Source organism: Athene noctua, chromosome Z (assembly GCF_965140245.1).
Source record: "Athene noctua chromosome Z, bAthNoc1.hap1.1, whole genome shotgun sequence".
NCBI classification, from domain to species: Eukaryota; Metazoa; Chordata; class Aves; order Strigiformes; family Strigidae; genus Athene; species Athene noctua.
The window spans coordinates 14,578,493-14,600,165 of NC_134077.1; the positions used below are offsets into that span (position 1 = coordinate 14,578,493).

The 21,673-nt window shown below is 36.4% G+C and overlaps 1 protein-coding gene across 4 annotated transcripts in view; it reads left to right on the top strand.

Annotated features, from left to right (window-relative positions):
* NIPBL (NIPBL cohesin loading factor) overlaps positions 1-21,673 on the top strand; it is a 158,726-nt gene that overhangs the window by 120,356 nt on the left and 16,697 nt on the right. For all 4 annotated transcript variants that reach the window (XM_074932678.1, XM_074932677.1, XM_074932679.1 and 1 more), the window contains 18 exons: positions 38-269; positions 974-1,125; positions 1,927-2,007; positions 3,023-3,123; positions 4,953-5,091; positions 5,278-5,360; positions 6,391-6,523; positions 9,657-9,800; positions 13,289-13,378; positions 13,613-13,830; positions 13,931-14,033; positions 15,007-15,105; positions 15,208-15,354; positions 16,529-16,663; positions 17,822-17,920; positions 18,928-18,981; positions 20,126-20,234; positions 20,802-20,938. In XM_074932678.1, the coding sequence (XP_074788779.1) occupies positions 38-269; positions 974-1,125; positions 1,927-2,007; positions 3,023-3,123; positions 4,953-5,091; positions 5,278-5,360; positions 6,391-6,523; positions 9,657-9,800; positions 13,289-13,378; positions 13,613-13,830; positions 13,931-14,033; positions 15,007-15,105; positions 15,208-15,354; positions 16,529-16,663; positions 17,822-17,920; positions 18,928-18,981; positions 20,126-20,234; positions 20,802-20,938 (2,256 nt within the window). The remainder of the gene's footprint in view (positions 1-37; positions 270-973; positions 1,126-1,926; positions 2,008-3,022; positions 3,124-4,952; positions 5,092-5,277; positions 5,361-6,390; positions 6,524-9,656; positions 9,801-13,288; positions 13,379-13,612; positions 13,831-13,930; positions 14,034-15,006; positions 15,106-15,207; positions 15,355-16,528; positions 16,664-17,821; positions 17,921-18,927; positions 18,982-20,125; positions 20,235-20,801; positions 20,939-21,673) is intronic.

Consider the following 21,673-nt stretch of genomic DNA (forward strand, 5'->3'; position numbering starts at 1 on the left):
TTTCACACTATATCATTGTTTTTCTTGCCTGTTACAGAACAATGACACTGAAGATGAGGAGAGGTTATGGAGAGATCTTATTATGGAAAGAGTGACAAAATCTGCTGATGCATGTCTTACTGCTATCAATATTATGACATCACCAAATATGCCTAAAGCTGTATATATTGAGGACATAATAGAAAGAGTTATTCAATACACAAAGTTTCATTTGCAGAACACTCTCTATCCTCAATATGATCCTGTGTATAGAGTGGATCCTCATGGTGGTTAGTATGCTGAGAAATGTTTAAAAAATCTTTCCACGTTACAAAACAAAAAAAACCATAATCTACTGTATAATGATGCAAGTGGTATGACTTTCTGGAATAAGATTTTTGTATGCAACTCTTATACTGATAGCTCTTCCCTATCGCAAAAAGCATCCTGAATTAATGCTGTGTGTTACTTTCAGGATGATGAGATGTAAAGTAAAAAGCAATGAAATATGTCCTCTGAATAACTTAGTCATACAACGTCTTGGTTTACTGCAATAATATCAGTGTAACCAAAGTATTTAGATAAAAGTATTTAGACATTTGTCTGAAGTTCAGCTTCTGTGTATAGCAGTTACATGTAGGAATCAGTCATTTTATGGTCATAATCTCTGTGTATATAATGATTTATTTCCGTGAAAACTATTTCGCATTTAGTGTTTTGTTGCCATATGCATACCTTTAGATGTGGGTATCCAACTTCAAGAACCTTTCTAAAAATCTTGGATTCAGAATTTAGAGCAATTGTGAAAAATTAATACAATGGGAAATTCTTGATTTCCAGCTGATGCTACTAAATAGTTTTTCGTTTGTAAGCAATTGCTTTTATAAAGCTATAGTCATGCAAGTGTTTTGCGGACACTTTCTGAGGAAGATCATCTTTCAGTATTTGATTTGAAACATTGAAAAAATTAATGAAGATATTTTTCATTTTCTAGGTGGTGTTTTGAGTTCAAAAGCTAAACGTGCCAAGTGTTCTACCCACAAGCAGAGAGTCATAGTGATGTTGTATAACAAAGTTTGTGACATTGTCAGCAGCTTGTCAGAGTTGCTAGAGATACAGCTTCTTACTGATACAACTATTCTTCAGGTAAGTTTTTTCAGAATAATTACTGTCTGAAAATGTTTGGTTTTCTTTTCCTAGAGAGAATATGAAGTATGATTGTCTCAGTGACATGAAATATGAAATCAGTACAAACTTTTGAATTATTAACGTCAGAGTGACTAGTTTGTTGTGCAACAAGTAATCTGCAGAAGAAGATAATTTAATGTTCAAATCTTTAATGGCTTTTTTTGTACATTTCAGAAGAGTTTCACCTGATAGTATTCAAATATAAAGTCATAGAATCATTTTGGGTGGAAAAGACCTTTAAGATCATGGAGTCATCCATAAACCTAATGCGGCCAACCCCACCACTAAGCATGTCCCTAAGCACCTATGAGTCCGTTAAATACCTCTGGGGATGGTGACTCCACCAGTTCCCTGGGCATCTTTTTCCAGTGCTTGGCAACCATTTCAGTGAAGAAATTTTCCCTAATACCCAACCTAAACGTCCACTGGTACAACTTGAGGCCGTTTGCTCTTGTACTATTGCTTGTTACCTGTGAGAAAAGACAGACACCCACTTCACTACAACCTTTCAGGTAGTTGTAGAGAACAGTAAGGTCTCTCCTGAGCCTTCTTTTCTCCAGGCTGAACAATCCCGGTTCTCTCAGCTGCTTCTCATAGGACTTGTTCTCTGATATCCTTTAATAATTTTATTTGCAAATAAAATGAAGTAATACATCTAGTTGAATACCTTACCTTCTGAATGCATAATCTACTTGTGAAACTGCATAAATGTCACTTTGTTAGTCAAATATATTTAAAATAACTTCTTTCTATTGCTAGGTATCATCTATGGGAATAACACCTTTCTTTGTAGAAAATGTCAGTGAACTACAGTTATGTGCCATCAAATTAGTGACTGCAGTAAGTACTTCTCAATTTGCAGTTTCACGTCCCTGTACTTGTGAGTTTTTAGGGCATGTACAATAGGCTGTGTTTTCTCTCTGGTAATGAACTGGAGTTTAGAACTAATTTTATTCTTGCATGTTTTTACAGTTTAGTATCATAATCCAGCAACAGTCTTAAATCTACCTGAGCTGCCCCTATTCGCAGAGTATTCTATAGGAAGAAATATCCTCCTTAAGCAAGGAACTTCTTAATTTTGGTTATATCATTTAAAGTGAAAACACAACCCTTCCCTGTCCTCTCTTGTATTAAGAAATTTTAGCAATGTGGTTTTCCTTATTTCCTGTGTGAAGATTTAAATTCATGCAATGGAATAAGGTATAGAACTAGTAGGACACTTCTATGTAATAGAATAAATTCTTTTCCCTGGAAGAGGTGGCTATGTGAGAAATTCACAGGGCAGATAAAATATGTGGCACAACAGATGTGCTTGATCAAGTGCGAGTTTTCCACCTTTGTAAGGATGATATACTCCAGTATTCTGCCTAAACAAAAGGAGAAGCAAACTCCACAATCCTGAGCATGTAAATTGAAAGAATATGTTGAATATTAAAGTTTAGGATATGAAGTAAAACTTTTCTCAGATGTGCCCTATGACCATACACCTGTTCACAGAGCTTTGCTCTGTACTGGAGTCTGAAAGCCTAGCATTGTATTACACTGTTTGATTTTCCTCTGCAGTGTATTCTATCACTGACAGAAACTTTAAAAACATAAGGTATTTTTAAGAGGTATTACACATTTATGTTATTTCTAGATTCTTAAAAATCTGTTTGAAAAGTTTTAATGTGTTTTATAAAGAAATGCTTGCTTTGGAAAAGCAAAATAATTATAAAACAGGGTACCCATTAATTGTAATTTGTTTACATGACATTTAAAGTGTATGTTCTGTATATAATTTTAAATTATATATTTAACATTTAATGTTTTATGTAACAACAAATAATTTTCTAGCAATCCTGTAACCTTTTAGGTTTTCTCCAGATATGAAAAACATAGACAGTTAATATTAGAAGAAATTTTCACTTCCCTTGCAAGACTACCAACTAGCAAGAGGAGTTTGAGAAATTTCAGGTAACTTCTGACATAGATTTATAACTTGTAGACAGTAGCATTTACAGTTTTATAGATGTAGGATTTTAGGCTTCAGTATTAACTACTTTAAAAACCTGCAACTTCACAGGCTGCACTTTATTAGAGGTTGGTGTTTCAAAACAATGAGAGCAGAATTGCCTGACAAATGTCTTGTAATACTCAGTGTTTCTTATGCCATCATATTTGTACCTGCTTACAAAAATAATTTAAATATGTTATTATATGTCGCACAAAGGATGTAAACGAGTGTGATGTTAGTGTTAGAGGCTTTTTATTAGAAAATTCTTTGTTTCTGTTTGTATGGAGTTAAATAATTTCTTTGTTGCCAAAACTTAATATGAAAATTCTGGGTTTGAGGACACACTCAGAGCACTCTTTTCAGGAAGGAAATCAATCTAATATCCCTTTGAATAAGTTTCGTTTAGAAAAACAGTCTGTTCACTTTAACTGTCTTTTAAGCACTTCAGCTGGGTTTCAGTGCATCTTCAGAATAATCCTGTAGGTTCAGGTTCAATCTGAGAGAGAATCTGTCCTGAATTGGATTTCAGTTAAAATTGAGGTTGGGACACTTCAAATAATTCTAAAACATTGGTGGCTGTTGTTGATTTTGTCCCTTCTTGTGTAGTCTTGCCCCAAGAGACAGACAAATTATGAGTTAAATATTTTGTCTGATCCAGGGTGAATGAACAGGAAATATCAGGAAAAGGAATATACACTGAAACTTTGAAATTGAATTCAGTAACCCTAATATTAACATAAGTGCCTGTTCCTAGTATTTCCTATTGTTCTGGTTATAGACATCACGGGCATCTAGCAGTAGGTGGAGTAGGAAGGTGATAGGAATAGGAGCATAAATGGTAGATACCCTCGTTGAATTAGGACCTGTACTAGAAGGAAGTCACTATCTGAAAGCCGAAATGTCTGCACTGGTTATCTGCAGAGTCCTAACTCTAGTCCATTGAGAGGCATTCACTAACTGTGTCTACTGTCATGAGGGGTACAGCTTACACAAGTTTTTCTCTGTAGAAGTTGTCAAAGATAACTTCATAAAGATAATAATTATATTCTATTTTGTGCCCAGTTAGTATTTTGATAATCTAGGGAGAATGATGTGAGGGATTATCATCTCTTCGTGTTGTTAAGGGTAGCAGTAGGTGATACTGATGTATGTATGGGTAGTAATCATCATACTGTTTCTCAGATTATATCATGGGAGAAACATGGTGTATTCATACTGGTCTTACTAACTTTGACCCACTTAAAGACACTTGCATGCTGAAGTTGATAGTCTGTTTTGCTACCTCAGTTTACCATAGGTGTAACTTTCGTAGAAGTCAGTTCAGGCCATGATCATTATTTTCTGTTGTTTAAAAGTCCTGCACATTTCACATACATTAAATAATAGATAAGTAAAAAAAAAAGACAACAATCTGGTGTATTTTTTTGTGTTGTGTTGGATATGGATATGGGATTGTACATAATAAGCCTATTAATAAGTGCCTTAGCAAAAAGGTGTTTGATTTATTAAGTATTCTGATAGATTTTTCAGGTGCTGAACTTCACACATACTCTGATAGCCCATCTGTAGGCTCTTTTGGTTCATCTCTTCTGCCTGAGGATAATACTTACTGCCTTTGTTAGATAAGTCTTACACTGCGTAAGAGATGCAAGTGACTAGATAAATGTCTAGAACACAGACTTCTAGCTGTGGTAGTAATTTTAGAAAGATTATTTAGCACCAAAACCTTCTACTTGTTTTGTCTTTGTTGTTTAGTTTTAGTGTTAATGCCGTCTCTTCTTATTAACAGGTTAAACAGCAGTGACACTGATGGAGAGCCTATGTATATCCAGATGGTAACAGCACTAGTTCTGCAGCTTATTCAGTGTGTGGTGCACCTACCAGCAGCAGAAAAAGATACTAACTCAGAGGAGGAATCAAACAAGAAAGTAAGATATTTTTTAAAGTAGTATTTTTTTCTTTTTAGAGGAATGACTTTGTGTGTTTGTTGGCATAATATTTTATTATGGTGCTCTAATAATTGTAGTCTTATTTGCTGCATGAGAAATGCTGATTTGGAAATTGTATTCCTGTGTAGGCTAAAATAATAGAGAAATATATCTTGTTATTTTTAGGTGGATCAGGATGTGCTTATTACTAACTCATATGAAACAGCCATGAGGACAGCACAAAACTTCCTTTCTATTTTCTTGAAGAAGTAAGTACAGTTGCATTCTTTAGCGTGTTGATGAAACCAACTCCAAATAAAGTGTGTCATACCTTAAGGTAAACCTAACAACTTCACAAGGCTAAATACCTACTCATAAAGTTACTTATAACAATATACTTTATTGTTATACCTAAGAGAGCTACTGGTCTGGACAAAAATTTTCATGGAATGGAAATTCTGCAGAGAGTTCTTAAGAATCTGTTTGATAGTTCATGGAGGATTGTTTTATTAGGGGTCTGTTACTCATCTGAAGCCTGGAAGAGAAGGCTGAGTAAATATTTAAGCAGTGAAAACAGAATGGAAAAGATACAAAAACCCCTAAAAATTACTTTTATTTAGGTAAAGGTAGGAATGTTAGTAGTTGAACACAAGAAGAAAAAAATAGTATACCTGAATAACCAAAGGGTTTCTAAGAATAAGTCCTAAGGTTGGTTTTTATCCTGTTAATTTATACTCTTAAGCTGAAAGACTGTTTGATAGCCATCTAGCAATCTCTCTGCATGCTTCTGGTATCATTACAGCTAGGGATGCCACATACAAGTGAAATACTATCAGGTTTGTTATCTTTTGATGGTTTTTAGATTCTGATTTTAACCTTTGTGGAGCTTAATACTGAGATGTCTTGTCACTGTCAGGTAAATCAGGCCAAACTTAAGGAATATAGACACAACACTTCCTAAATACTCCACTCCAACTTGAGCTTTACAATTCTACATACTTTGTCCATCCAAATTAATGCAGACTTTTAATGCAAAAAAATAAATAAAAAAAACCTTAGGAGCAAAATTCTACTATGGTAGATTAGCTGCTTTACTTGCAGTGCAACTTGGAGTGATAACTGTTTTATTCATTTATGGGGAAATAGTTTAAACAAATTTTCTGTTAATATTTCAGATTCTTTTTTAGAATAGCATAAAACTGGTTTTCTGATTAAACATAGCATTACTTCTGTTTACATCACAAGGATACCTTAAGTGGCTCTTTAATTTGCTTACAGAGTGCATTTTGTTTTAAATAGGTGTGGCAGTAAACAAGGGGAAGAAGATTACAGGCCACTGTTTGAGAACTTCATTCAAGATCTTCTTTCGACAGTTAATAAACCGGAATGGCCAGCTGCAGAGTTGCTACTTAGCTTATTAGGAAGGCTATTGGTAAGGGATTCTATTAATTTCTTTCTTATTACAATGAAGACTTGTTTATTTCAGCTGAAACTACTGCAGGAATGCTTTCTGACTGTTGACACACATGCAGCATTTAAGGTTTTTTTATATGTATCACTATTACGTAATACATTTTTGTTGACGTTTGTTATGGTTTAGCCCCAGCCAGCAACTAAGCACCACACAGCCATTTGGTCACTCCCTGCCCCAATGGAATGAGAGAGAGAATTAGAAGAGTAAAAGTGACAAAATCCATGGATTGAGATTAAAGGCAATTTAACAGCTAAAGCAAAACCATGCACACAAGCCAAGCAAAACAAGGAATTAACTCAGTACTTCCCATTGGCAGGCAGGTGTTCAGCTGTCTGCAGGAAAGCAGGGCTCCATCATGTGTAACAGTTACTTGGGAAGACAAGTACCATCACTCCAAACATTCCCCTTTCTTCCCCCAGCTTTATATGCTGAGCATGACATATGGTGTGGGATATCCCTTTGGTCAGTTAGGGTCAACTGTCCCAGCTCTGTCCCCTTCCAACTCCCTGTGCACCCCAGCCTGCTTGCTGGTGGGGTGGTGTGAGGAGCAAAAAAGTCCTTGACTGTGTAAGCACAGCTCAGCCATAACAAAAACCTGTCTATGTTATCAAGGCTGTTTCCAGCACAGATCCAAACCATAGCCCCATATGAGCTACTTTGAAGAAAATTAACTCTATCCCATCCAAAACCTGCACATTCTCCACCCCTTATTACATACCATTCAGGTCATGCTCAGGTCCAACACTATCTGATACATCCTCATTACCCACCACCACCCTTCCCATCGTTGGATATCATACACAGATATCATTCCCTTAGTCTATGAACCATCTTTTTGAAATGTCTGTAAAATGTCCACTGAGCTCATTTAGTCCATGACTTTGGGCTCCAGTGGTGGTGTATTGTGCACCAAAGCCAGCTCCAGCTGGGACACTGCTGCATTTGCACTACTTCTTGTGAGGCTTATCCTCCACTAGTTCAGATGGTTCCTACTATAGTAATTCCCATAACATGCAACTAAAATAATGGGTGACAACAATTTAAAGGTATTTCCATTACAGTTTCCGCCCCTGGTCTCTTTGGACCAGGTCATCGAGTTTAACATCGCGATGGACTCCTCCACTTGCCCCTGCTCTGTCTTGGACTTATCCACAGCCTGCAGTCCCTTAGGGGTGCATCTGCTCCAAGTGGAACCTGTGAGCCACGGTCTCTCCAGGGGTGTACCTGCTGCAGCATAGGCTTAGCCACAGTCACAGTCTCTCTGAGTGCACCCCTTTCAGCATGGCCTTATCCATGGGCCACAATCCCTTCAGAGATATACCTGCTCCAGCATGGCCTTACCCACAGCCACAGTCCCTTCAAAAGTGAACAGGCTCCAACCTGGCCTCACCCACAGCTGCAGTCCCTCCAGGGGTACCTGCTCTGTCGTGGGCTTATCCATGGCCACACGCTTTGAGATGCTCCAGCGTGACCTCATGCACAGCCACTGATGCTTCAGGATGTGCCTGCTGCAGCATGGACTTATCCACAGCTGCAGATGCTTGTACCTCCTCCAGCAAGGACTTCTCCTTGGGCCACAGTCCCATCGGAGCTATGGCTGCTGTGGCACAGACATACCCACAGCCACAGATGCTTCGAGATACACCTGCTCTGGCGTGGACTTACCCACGGCCACAGACACTTTGGGGTGTCCTGCTCCCATGTGGACTCATCCACAGGTCACAGCCCCTTTGACTCAAGTTCACACTGGAGTTCCAGCCTCTCCAGTACAGCAACACAGGAACAGCAGCAATGACCTGGCCATCTGCCAGCCCAGGCACATCACCACTGCTGTTATCAAAATGCTTCCAGGCACAGCAGAGTAAAGTGATTGGCAGCACAGCAAGCAGCAAAAGAAAAAAGCAACCACTAATGAGCACTAGACTCTAATATTCATTAAGGGAAGTAAGCCTTATGGCAAGCATAGTAGCCTGCCAGTTAATAGCTAAACAGAAATAACAGCTATAAATTCGATCTAGCACATTCCAGTCAAACCTGTCCTTATCCCCAGCCTTTTGAGCCTCATGTTAGGCGCCAAAAAGGACACTCGTAGTTTAACCCCAGATGGCAACTAAGCACCACAGAGCCACTCACTCACTCCCTGCCCCAATTGGGAGGGGGAGAGAATCAGAAGAGTAAAAGTGAGAAAACTCGTGGATTGAGATTCAAGACAGTTAACAGATAAAGCAAATCTGCGCACACAAGCAAAGCAAAACAAGAAATTAACTCATTACTTGTCATTGGTGGTCAGGTGTTCAGCCATCTGCAGGAAAGCAGGGCTTGATCATGCGTATCGGTTACTTGGGAAGACAAACACCATTACTCCAAATGTCCCCTCTTCCTTCTTCCCCCAGCTTCCAATGTTGAGGGTGTTGTCACATGGTATGGGGTATCCCTTTGGTCAGTTGGGGTCAGCTATCCTAGCTCTGTCCCCTCCCAGCTTCTTGTGCATCCCAGCCTAGTTGCTGGTGAGATGGCATGAAGAGCAAAAAAGGCCTTGACTCTGTGTAAGCACTGCTCAGCAGCAATGAAAACACCTCCGTGTTATCAAGGCTGTTTCCAGCAGAAATCCAAAACATAGCCTCATACTAGCTACTATGAAGAAAATTAACACTCTCTGTCAAAAACAGCATGTTACACAGTTGTTCTTCAGTATTATAATTAATTACACTGCAATTAATGCAGTGATTTGAGCTGTTTCTTGGATAAAGATTTTAGGGTTCTATTCCTGATAAAAGGTAGCTTTCTTTATACTTACATGAAGTTGCATTATGATGCTATTGCAAACAATATCTTCTGTACTAATTGCCCAGTTTAATTTTATGAAAAAATCTATTTTAAAAAAGTCTAGCAACCGTATTTGTAGACAGTGGGACCCAACAAAGAAAGAAACAGTAATATAAAGTAGTGTATCTCTGATGTAATAGTAAATTACATACTTCTATGGAGCATGAAAGTTACATGGAATTTTTAATAAGACCAAGATCATCTTGTGAGAAGAATCTCAGTTGCATAAATATTTGTTTTTAACAGTTTATTCTGTTTTCCTTAGGTTCACCAGTTCAGTAACAAATCTACAGAAATGGCATTAAGAGTTGCATCACTTGACTATCTTGGAACTGTAGCTGCAAGACTGAGGAAGGATGCAGTTACTAGCAAAATGGATCAAGGGTCTATAGCCAGAATCCTCAAACAGGTGTGTGAGAGATCCCATGCCAGTTGAATTGAGATGTATCCATTCAAATACTTGAAAATTTTAAAGATGTTTGAAAACTAGTGTTGTGTAGAATCAGTCTTCCTTGTTCAGATTTATGAATCAAATATACTCAGTTCATAAGCATCACATTTGTTAGCTCATGTCTTCTTGCACCATGTCTGTAGCAGTGATTACATGAAGTGGTTAATTACAGTGGTTAGGCCAGTTTTCTTGTGACAATACATAGAAAATAATGGAGCAACAGTTGCAGTCTCTCTTAAGAGGCCTTAAAAATATGTATGTATATGTATTTGCTATTGCAAAGTGGTAACTGAGGTTCTGGCACTCATATATTAGAGAGTTAAACTGTTAGGCCTGTAAAGTTAGTTTTTACATGATATGGACTTGAATTTATCTTCCATTAGGGAGTGCATATTTGCATTTCTGCTAATGCTTTTCTAGATCTGTAAGGGTGGCAACAATTACCAAAGAAATGTATGCATATTGCTCCACACAGTACATAGTATAATGAGAAAATCTCAGATCTTATGTGTCCTTTTAAAAATGTGGACTTGCACATTTCTTATGGACACCATACATTTCTGTCTGAACTACTGACAGTTCTCAGCATGATCTGAAGTAGTCATATCAAGTTCATCTCCCTTTCAAAAGACTGCAGACCTATTACATGTACTTAATAACTGTTACAGATTTATGTTGAAAAAGAACTTTTCAGGCATTCAAAATTCATCCACTCCTTTATGATACTGATACTTCCCATAACTTTTGTTGATCAGACTATTCTACAAGTAGTGTCAATTCTTTATGTCCGTGGCTTGATATAATTTATACTTCTATGTGCTAAGGGGGTATAATTCTCCTCTGTTGGCAGTGCTCCTGACAATTCTACATTAGACTTTGTAGGGAAATACTTTAGAAAAATCCTTTTATCTCCAGAACTTGTAGTAGTATTGAAAGTTATTCTGAAAAGTTACATACCTGGGTGGTGACCTGAATTTTTCTATTTGTTTTGGAGTTTTTACAGGCTCGGTCAGTAACTAGACATTGTCATCTGAAGTAAATAAAATTACTGTGAGCAGTTAAGTGCTAAAAGCATTTTTTCACTTACTCAGGAAGCTTAACATCAGTGATGGTAGACAGTACCATCCATGCATTATGGAAGTTGTGTACTACACAGTACCATCAGTCAGGGTAGACAGTGTGTTGTTTGTAAATTATTTGTAACATAGGAACAAATAAATAATTGGAAATGTGTGTATGACAGCTAAGCTTCACTTTGATGTTAAAATGTCAAGAAAATAAGAAGATCCATTGCTAGACATACTTAGCTGTTGTCATCAGAAACTTAAATTACTATTTCCATTGAGAAATAAACTTACACATCTAGATATTTTTCTTTCCTGCTTTCCGCAGATGGGGCATCTACTACCTCTCCAGGCAGCCTGTTCCAGTGTCTCACCACTCTCATAGTTTAAAAAAAACCCTCTTCCTTATATCTAGTCTAAATCTACCCTCTTTTAGTTTAAACCCGTTACCTCTTGTCCTGTCACTACAGGCCGTATGAAAAAGTCTGTCCCCATCTTTCTTATAAGCCCCTTTAAATATTGAAAGGCCACAATAAGGTCTCCCTGCAACCTTCTCTTCTCCAGGCTGAGCAACCCCAACTCTCAGCCTGTCTTTGTAGGAGAGGTGTTCCACCCCCCTGATCATCTTCATGGCCCTCATCTGGATCTGCTCCAACAGGTCCATGTCTTTCCTGAGCTGAGGACTCCAGAGCTGAACACAGTACTCCAGGTGGGGTCTCACGAGAGAGGAGTAGAGGGGCAGAATCCCCTCCCTTGACCAGCTGGCCACTCTTCTGTTGATGCAGCCCAGGATGCGGTTGGCTTTCTGGGCTGAGAGTGCACATTGCTGGCTCATGTCCAGCTTTTCATCCATCAGGACCCCCAGGTCCTTCTCTGCAGGGCTGCTCTCTATTCCTTCATTCCCCAGCTGGCATTGAAACTGGAGCTTGCCCCAGCCTATGTGCAGGACCTTGCACTTGGCATTGATGAACTTCATGAGGTTCACATGGGCCCATGTCTCAAGCTTGTCCAGTTTCTTCTGGATGGCATCTGTTCCCTCGAGTGTGTCAGCCACACCACTCAGCTTGGTATTGTCCGCAAATCTGCTGAGGGTGCACTCCATCCCCCTGTCTCTGTCACTGATGAAGATACTAAGCAGTACTGCTCCCAGTACAGACCCCTGGGGGAGTCAACATTAAGCCGTTGACCACTACACTCTGGATGTGACCATCCAGCCAGTTCTTCATTCACCATCCAGTCCATCTCTCCCCAGTTTAGGGAGAAGGATGTTGTGGGGGATCATGTCAAGGCCTTACAGATGTCCAGACAGATGACATCCATAGCTCTTCCCTTGTCCGCTGATGCAGTCACCCCATCAGAGAAGGCCATGAGGTTGTTCAGGCAGGACTTGCCCTTGGTGAAGCCATGCTGGCTGTCTCATACCACCTCCCAGTCCTCCATGTGCCTTACATACATACAGGAAATATAAATATTCCCTATTAAATAGCCTCTCAGCAAAAATGCATTGTTTTTAACATTCGTACAGCTTAGATACTCCTAATCTGATACCAATATTTAGATACTACAGATCTCCAACACTAGTTTTCAAATTAATATTTCATACATAATGCTTTTTTTCATCTTAAAAGCTCTTCACAGGAAAATTAATATTACTGTGTTCTGTAGATAGGCTTTATGCAGTAGGTGACACTTTTTATAAAATGTGTGTTTGTTCTCAAGCTTTTTAACCAATAGAAACTTAGCTGGATATCAGAGAGCATGATTCTTCAGTGCTGGAGCTCAGAGGTGTTTGGGAACAACCTTTGTAAGTTCCTTCCTCAACTGAGCACTTGCTGCACTGTCTCTGTATGCGTGCTTCATCCCTGAAAACAGTTATACCAAATCTTTTTACAAAGGGATAAGTTGTTTTTATTTCTTTGATGTTTCCCATACCTTTTTACTGTTGTCTGTTTCTTTTCCTTTTATTTTACTTTTTTTCCTTTTATCCTTTGTTCACCAGAAAAGTCACTGTTTTGGTATTTAATATTGTTGAGACAGCTAACAGTGACTTTTATAGGTTAAACTTTGTGTCAGTCTGTTATGTATGATTTCAATCCTTTTCTTTTCCCCTGAGACAGAGGGTCTTCACACAAGATCACAGAATGAAAATTAGTCAGCCTTTTTTAAAACCAGTCTTATTCTGCTGTTAATCTTTTCTCGACTTTAGAGCCACAGTCTAATCTGTCTCCATCTATGCAGTTCATAAGGAATTGGTTAAAAAATTTTTAATGTTCTGCAACTATCAAAATATCTGATTTCAGTATATTTTATATGTGGACATGCAGATTTTCAGATGATAATTACCACTGTGCAGTATTCTAACTATCTTTCTACTTCTGACAGGTTTCAGGAGGAGAAGATGAAATTCAACAGCTGCAAAAGGCTTTGCTAGATTATCTGGATGAGAACACAGAAACTGATGCATCACTAGTGGTAAATTTTAGCTTTTTGGTGCAAAGTGTATATAGAAATAATTTCAGTAATGTGTACTGACTAAAATGATTTTTGGTTATGCATATTAGTGCTTAAATTAAATTGTCACCATAACATACTGTTGATTATATTTTCAAAATTATTGTTGATGCATTAGATTCACTTATCTCATAAATCTGTTAATTTTTCTTTTCTACATCTTTGATTTCTGTGCATCCTACTGTATTTCTCTAGTTTTCTCGGAAGTTTTATATAGCTCAGTGGTTCCGTGATACAACTATGGAGACAGAGAAAGCAATTAAATCTCAGAAGGATGAGGATTCATCTGAAGGAACTCATCATGCAAAAGATGTTGAGACCACAGGACAAATCATGCATAGAGCAGAAAGTCGCAAAAAGTTCCTTCGCAGCATCATTAAAACAGCTCCGTCTCAGTTCATTACACTTCTGAAGTATGTTTCAATACCATTTATTTCTTTATTAGGAATGCATTTGATGTTTTAAATAATTTTTTATAAAACATGTCCTGATTAATACATGGATTTGTTGCAGGATGAATTCTGATACTGTGGACTATGAAGATGCATGTTTGATTGTTCGCTACTTGGCCTCTATGAGGCCGTTTGCCCAGAGCTTCGATATTTATTTGACACAGGTAAACTGTGCCAGAAGTCTTAGTACAGTGAAAAACAGTTGGTTTCTGATTCCAAACCTTTTGCTGTAATGTGCCCTATCTGTTCATTGTTGAGCACAGGTATTTAACAGGCCGTGATAACACCATGTGCTTTCGTATTCTGTATCGATGGCATAATAATCACTTAGGTTTCTTTTTCTTGCATGGCATTTTGTATGTCGTACTGTACATACATTACTTTGTCCATGTATGTGTATAGCAAAATCATTCTAATTAGATATATGTAGGAAGAGGATAATTACAAAGTGTTGAAATAATTTTTACAGTTTCTGTAAGATGCATGTTCATTTGGTAATACTAACTCATTAAATTGAGCTTAATTTAGTTTGAAAATACAAGCCAGCCTGGTCAATTGCTTGCAGTGCATGTTGCTGTCACTTTGGAAGCTGTTGTTTGACTAGTGTTGTTCCTTTGCTTTTTCTGGGAGAAGAGTACTAACATGTTGGCACGGTGACATATTTGAACTCCAGTACTAGTTTAGGTTGCATTACTTGTATTGAGCCATATACAGAGCAATTCTTAAAATTACAGTGTCCAAATCCAGCTTTCCTGTTAAAAGAACCATGGTGAAAGCCACAACTGAATGACAAATGTAGAGTTTAAAATGAAGAGACTTAAAGTGAACATACAGACCCTGTGTAAATCCTGTCTGGACCAGTTTTAGAGATGTAGCAAATCCTAGTAAATACCCATGCTCAGCTATTGGCGCATTGGAACATCGCTTGCATGCACCTTTTTACTGTCTGAGAAGATACATTCAGGTTTTTTATATATTATTTTCTTTTTTTCCATTTTTAGATATTCTTATATTCTATTTTAGATATTCTTACTTCAGTTAACTTGTTTGCATGTTATTCTGCTGCACTTTTGCCTGTTAAACATTATTTGCTACCTTCTCAAAGCAACTGAATCTTTGTTTTTGTTCTCTTATTAGATTCTGCGTGTACTTGGTGAAAATGCAATTGCTGTTCGAACAAAAGCCATGAAGTGTTTGTCTGAGGTTGTTGCTGTAGACCCCAGTATTCTAGCCAGGGTAAAGAAGGAAATACCCATCTTGCACATACATTCTTCTGTCATGCTTAAAATAAATCTTCATTTCTTATTTTGAATTTGTGTTTCATTTTTTTCTCTTTAGCTGGATATGCAGCGGGGTGTTCATGGACGGTTAATGGATAACTCCACTAGTGTACGAGAAGCAGCTGTGGAGCTGCTTGGCCGATTTGTGCTCTGTCGTCCTCAGCTAGCTGAGCAGTATTATGACATGCTGATTGAAAGAATATTGGTATGCTGACTTGTGATATTTATGATAAAATAAGTGGCACTGGAAAATGTTTTTAACGGAGTTTTTATATGTTTAATAATATGGAATGGTGATCCCAAGAGTAAATTATATCTTACTGTTTCATGGGGACCATCATGCTTTCAAGACCAACCTTGTAAAACACATCACTTGTTTCCAGTGAGGCTTTGTAACATCAAAAGGTAAACATATATAGAGTTGTGCTGCATCACAGTGAGGATTATATTCCTTTAGATTCCATTCTTAAGGCACAAATAGGGTGGAACAAGGAATTTTGCCACATCTCTGAAGTCAGATACGGGCAGTTCAGTAGTGTGTGAGTTGAAGAAATTACAACACAGTAATCTAAAGATGCCATTTGTAATACAAAAGAAGAAAAGGATAAAACTAGTTTGCTTTTCTATGCTATTTTTAGTGTTTTAAAAGGCTTATTAGAGGTTTTATATAAAATGGTTTTTGTCTGGGCATTCAGATAAAATACAATGTTAATTTACCTGTAAGATAACACTAGCTCTCAGCATCCATGTCAGGTTTTTAGCCAAATACTACTCATTTCCTACAGTTACATGATAAAACATGTTTGTGAAGGGTTTGGGAGATAAGTAGCTTCATGTGCATGTGAGCATGCATAAGGCAGTTCATCCTGATATTCAAATTCAACAGGTTTTGAATAAGGTAATAGGAAGTGAAGCTCCTCATCCATCTCCTTAGACAAAGCCTAGGAAAATGGAAGAGATTGCTGTACGTATGTTATCCATAAGCTTTATCCAAAGGCTTGAAGCGTTATAGTCCAGATCTACAAAGATTCATGTTTTCCAACAAAGTACCTAAAGCATCATCACATCTAGCTTGTCAGCTCTTGAATTAAGAAGTGGAGTTACACATTTGCAATATCATGAGCTCTTAGATGGGGAGAGTATTGATGGAGGAAATGTTTCAGTATTCTGGGGACTCAGAACCTTTAGAATTGTTGCAAATAGAGTGGTGCAAGTTATGCTGACCTTTTGTATAAATGCACTCCAGAATAATTTAGCTGACTTTTCTAAACAAATTTTTCAAATCACACTGGGCAGTCTTCAAATAGTAATTCATGTAATATGTAAATTAATTCATATTTCTGATTGTTTTCAAGAGTGTAATGCTTTTCTCTTCACAGGATACTGGTATCAGTGTCAGAAAGAGAGTCATAAAAATACTTAGGGATATCTGCATCGAACAACCGACATTTCCCAAAATTACAGAGATGTGTGTGAAAATGATTCGGAGAGTCAATGATGAAGAAGGCATTAAGGTAGAATGAAACATATCTTTAAGGATTTTAATAACTGTTATTTTGGTGTTTCTATATTTTGCCAAAAAAAAAAAAAACAACACACAAGTGTTGCATTGCTTCTGCATAATATTTATGACTTACTTTTAATTTTTGAGAGTGGATAGCTTAGTTTTCTAAAATATACTGTCTGACTTCTTTTTTTCTCTTCTGTTTTCTTGAAGTTCTTGCTGACAGTCAAATTTTAAAAGTTATTAATGAGGTTTTTTCTTCTTGCAAGTGTTATCTCTGATACTTTTCTAACAAGTAAAATTAGCATATAAAACTTCTTTCTGCTAACAAAATAAACTTTAAGTCAAAATTAACTACTTGATGTTAATATATGTAGATTTTTAAGTTCTGCATATAAAAATTATGAAGTATTCATCTGTGCTAATTTTGCATTAATTCTGAATTTTCAGTGAATCAGGGGAGAACTTGTAGAGTAGGGCTCATGGTTGAACTCGATGATCCCAAGGGTCTTTTCCAACCTGAGTGATTCTGTGAATTATTCCTCCTAAAATGTTACTTAGTGATCATACTCTATTCTTTGTGCAATGTATATGCAGAAGATTATGTGTTAAATCATAAAAATGACAATGATGTTTTTGTTTGATCTGGCAAAATAATTTAAAAATTGTTGGGTAATTAAGAAGACACCTGTAGTAATTTTGTATCACACTTCCAGTAGGATTTGAAATCTGCAACTTTAAAGCTGCAGCATATATTTTTATCACATGAGATACATTAATGCAAAATGGCTTTCTGAGAAGACTGTTAATCAAGAAATAAGTGAACAGCAGTTGGTGCTGCTGGGAAAGGAGGATGACTGTTGTCTCTCCTCCTTCCCCCTGCCTTTCTGACATCAGAAAAAATGAGGCATTATCTTCAATATTTTTTTTATGTTTCTATGAATGAGGAGACTTCTTACAACCATATGCCTTATAAGTAACTTGGGAATAATTTTGTTCACTTTGATTCTATTCCACTTTTTCCTTTATCCAAAAACATCGGAAGGGAATGTACTTCCTATGTTTGTGTCGAGAGACTTGGCTTCTCTTTCTTTCCCACCTTGTCACAGGTTTTGCAACAGAATGGAGAGAAGATTGTTTATTTCTGATAATATTTTTTTTCCTTCAGAAATTAGTAAATGAGACATTCCAGAAGCTCTGGTTTACTCCAACTCCACACCATGACAAAGAAGCAATGACAAGGAAAATACTAAACATCACTGATGTGGTACGTTAAACAAATCTGAGTTAAGTTCTGTGCAAAATTTGATTATGTCTTTAAAATCTTTAAAATACTGTCTGTAGTTTTTTTAGAATACAGTAATTTAATTGTCAGATTATTTTCTTTTTGTATCTCCTGGCATTGAATATATGCCAGAATTATTCATCTGATGGAACAAGCTGTAGGATACTGTAAATTTTCACTAATCTGCTGGCAATAACTGGGACAACACTATATTCAGGTTGTATAAAATATTTCTTCAGTGAAGACACATCAAATTTTTATTATATTTAACTTTTTCCAGGATTTGCTAGTAGCAGCATATAGTTAAGCCTAACTAAGAAGTTGTCTCTTAAAAGAAATTTTCCTTAAATAATGGATAACATTTATTTTGAAAGGTTAATAAGCTGTTTTTCATAAAATACTGCTTTTCTCATAAAATACTGCTTTTGAGTAATTTTGCACAATAGTAGTCTAGTGTGCATTTTTCCAGACTGAGAATTTAGTCAATTTGACTTCAGTTTAACTCAGTTCTCCTGCCAATACTACTTTCGAACACCTGTGAGCTGTCCTTGACATATGATACCAGTGAAGGCTTGGTTTGTTTATATAAAAATATGTATATACATACACAGCATACATACATACATATACACACATAGCATACAGGCATGTTCATTTTTAATATGTCAGGCTTGTATTTGTGCTTTAATCTGTGCAGAATGTTGTACAAAAACAAAATTCGGCTTACGTTAGAGCCAGCAATCCCCAGTAAAATATGTAGGCGTTGTATTGTAAGGAATACAAATTCTGGAACCACTTAAATGGTAGTAACTATTTTTGAAATGCAGAAGACAGTTTCTGATCTCCAAAGATACAAAATCATTATACTGAATACATATGAAAATGTATTTGTGCATATTTACTGGTCTTTTAAGATGGCATCTGTGTTAAAGTAATTGTTCTTCAGATGCTTTTTTTATTAACTAGTTTATTCTCAAAAATACTTTCAGGTTGCAGCTTGTAGAGATACAGGGTATGACTGGTTTGAACAGCTTCTTCAAAATGTAAGTAATTAATTTTGAATGTTGATACAATCATTGTTAGAATTTTAACATTTCTTTTAGTACTGCAAAAGGGGGACTACAAGAGCAATCCTTTACAGTAGACAAATTCAGTTCATTCCCTTTAAACATCTGACCTTTTAATCCTCATTGGTGCAATTTTCTTTGTCTCTGACATTAGTTTCTGTCTTTCTATATAATGTCTTTTAAAATATTTCACTTCTTAATTTTTGGAGGGGTTTTGTTTGTTTTTAATTTCATAGTCTATTTAATAATGAGTGTGCACATAAAGTGCACAGCTAAGATACTTAATTCTGAAATGAGGCATCTAGTGTAATGTAGATTTTTTTAAATGCTAGATAAGTGTATTTTCATATATATACAGTATATGTGTTACACAGTTTATAGAAGCAGTGATTCTTCAGAGTATAGTTTACTTCTACATTATACTTTGATTTTTCTAAGAAATTGAGCTTGCTTTCTTTGTATCTCTTAACCTGATTAATGATTAATTTTCAAGAAAAAAAATTCTTTTCATTTTACTTTAGCCTGGAGTGCCAAGTAAACTAGAGCCTTTTAATGCACTGAAGAAAAGGCTGTAGTATGGTCTCAATTCTTCTTAAATATGAAAGGATCTTCATGGGCACAAATTTCTGTGCCCAGAGTCATATGGAAGGAAGAAGGCTAACTGATTAAAATGTTCATAAATCTGTGTTTCATCTTCGTTTGATATTTTTGCTTAGTGTCAAAAAGAGCATCCCTTTTCCGTTTGCTTTTTTTTTTAACCTAAGCGTTTTTAAAGTCTTCTAATTTCTATTAGTTACCACTGGGAAGTATGACTGCATTACTGGTTTCTGCATTATTTCATTAAACAGAAAGTTAGCTTTCATCCCAATGCAAAAATCACTAGAACCTTTCTGGTGGTTTTATTGCAGTTAATTTTTCTTTACTTCTCTTGAATTTTGGTTTGAATTTTTACTTCCCCTAATTTTTTCTTCACCATGTAACTTCTATGGAGACATTCAATAAATACTTTTGTAGTGTAAAATCCTTGTGTATCTGTAGCGACTGTTATAAACCCAGCATGTATTCAATGTAAATGAATGCACCCTTAATACTAAATCATTTTCTATTTCATCTGCTACAGCTGTTGAAGTCAGAAGAGGATGCCTCATATAAACCTGTGAAGAAAGCCTGTACTCAACTTGTTGACAATTTGGTTGAGCATATTCTTAAATATGAGGAATCATTATCAGGTAATATTATTTACTACTCAGGAGCTAAACTACTTTGATTTTTATATGATATTGTAACAGTGGTTCTTCAAATTAATATCATGACACATTGTTACAGAGTTCCTGTTACAAAACTCATGGTAATGAATTTTTGCTTTTAAGTTCATTATGAACTTTTGAGCAGTGTATAATAGTAAAGCTTCCCTAATTTTCACTAGCTAGCCACAATAAAGAACTGGTTTTAAAATACCTTGTTCAAACTTTTAGATCATGAAACCAAAGCAAACATTGCAGCTTCTATTAAGGTTAATATGTTCCACAGTTATAATAGGAATCATTGGCTGTGCCAGTGTTCTGTGTACAGTAAGTAGTTTAAAACTAGTGATATCTTTGAAGCATCTTTGCTTATTTTTTTGACATATTTTGTGATCACGTACAAATATTAATGTGTTCTCATCTCTAAATAAGAATATCCTGTATTGATCTTGAAAGAGGTGTAACAAAAGAGATATTCAAACTATGTTTAAGCCATGTGTTTTTCATTGCCCAGACATTACTTGGACTTTTGTATTTTTTAATCTTTTGCAGATTCTGACAACAAAGGTGTGAATTCTGGTCGCTTGGTCGCTTGCATAACCACTTTGTTCTTATTCAGCAAAATCAGGCCCCAGCTGATGGTCAAACATGCCATGACCATGCAGCCATACCTGACCACTAAATGTAGTGTAAGTAGAGAAAATCAGACTTATTTTTCCCAAATAATTCAGTATGGAAATGAATGGCTGTCTTGTATACTTGATGAAATTTGAAGGTAGGAAAAGAAGAACTAAAACTCTTTTCATTTCATGGCGGTCATAGCTTCTGAAGCTGCTATGTCCTTTTGATGATCTGTGTAGCTTCTAAGGTGCTGTTCTTCACCCTCTACCTTCACATTTTGCAGGCAAATGAAACTGAAACTTGTGCTGCCTCTTGTGGAGTAAGACGCGGTTTTCCACCAGTTGTGACTTAATTTCATAAAATTGCTTTGTTTTATAGTCACAGTCTTAAAATACAACAGTCAATATTTAATTATATTTAAAATCTATTTAATTATTATATTTAAAATATATTGAATTATATTTTAAAATATTTAAAATAAAATCGTTAGTATTTAATATATGAATGTTTAAATTTAAGGTATGGTTCCATAAGATAGTGATCTAAATATAGCAAATATATCAGAAGTGAAATGTCCTCTTCTGTACTTCACCCCTCACTTCCCTAGCTCTAGTGTTTTTGTATTCCCTGTAAGACAGTTTAGCTCACAAAAATGGAAGAGAGCTATAATGCTGAATCTCTCCAGACTCTGGTAAAATGGCTGCCCTCATCTGAAACGCTGCGGTGCTTTCTGTTATTTTGATTAGCACAGCTGTCTTAGTGAAGGTTGTGATGAACCCCTGATCCTGCCAGAAGGAGCAGGG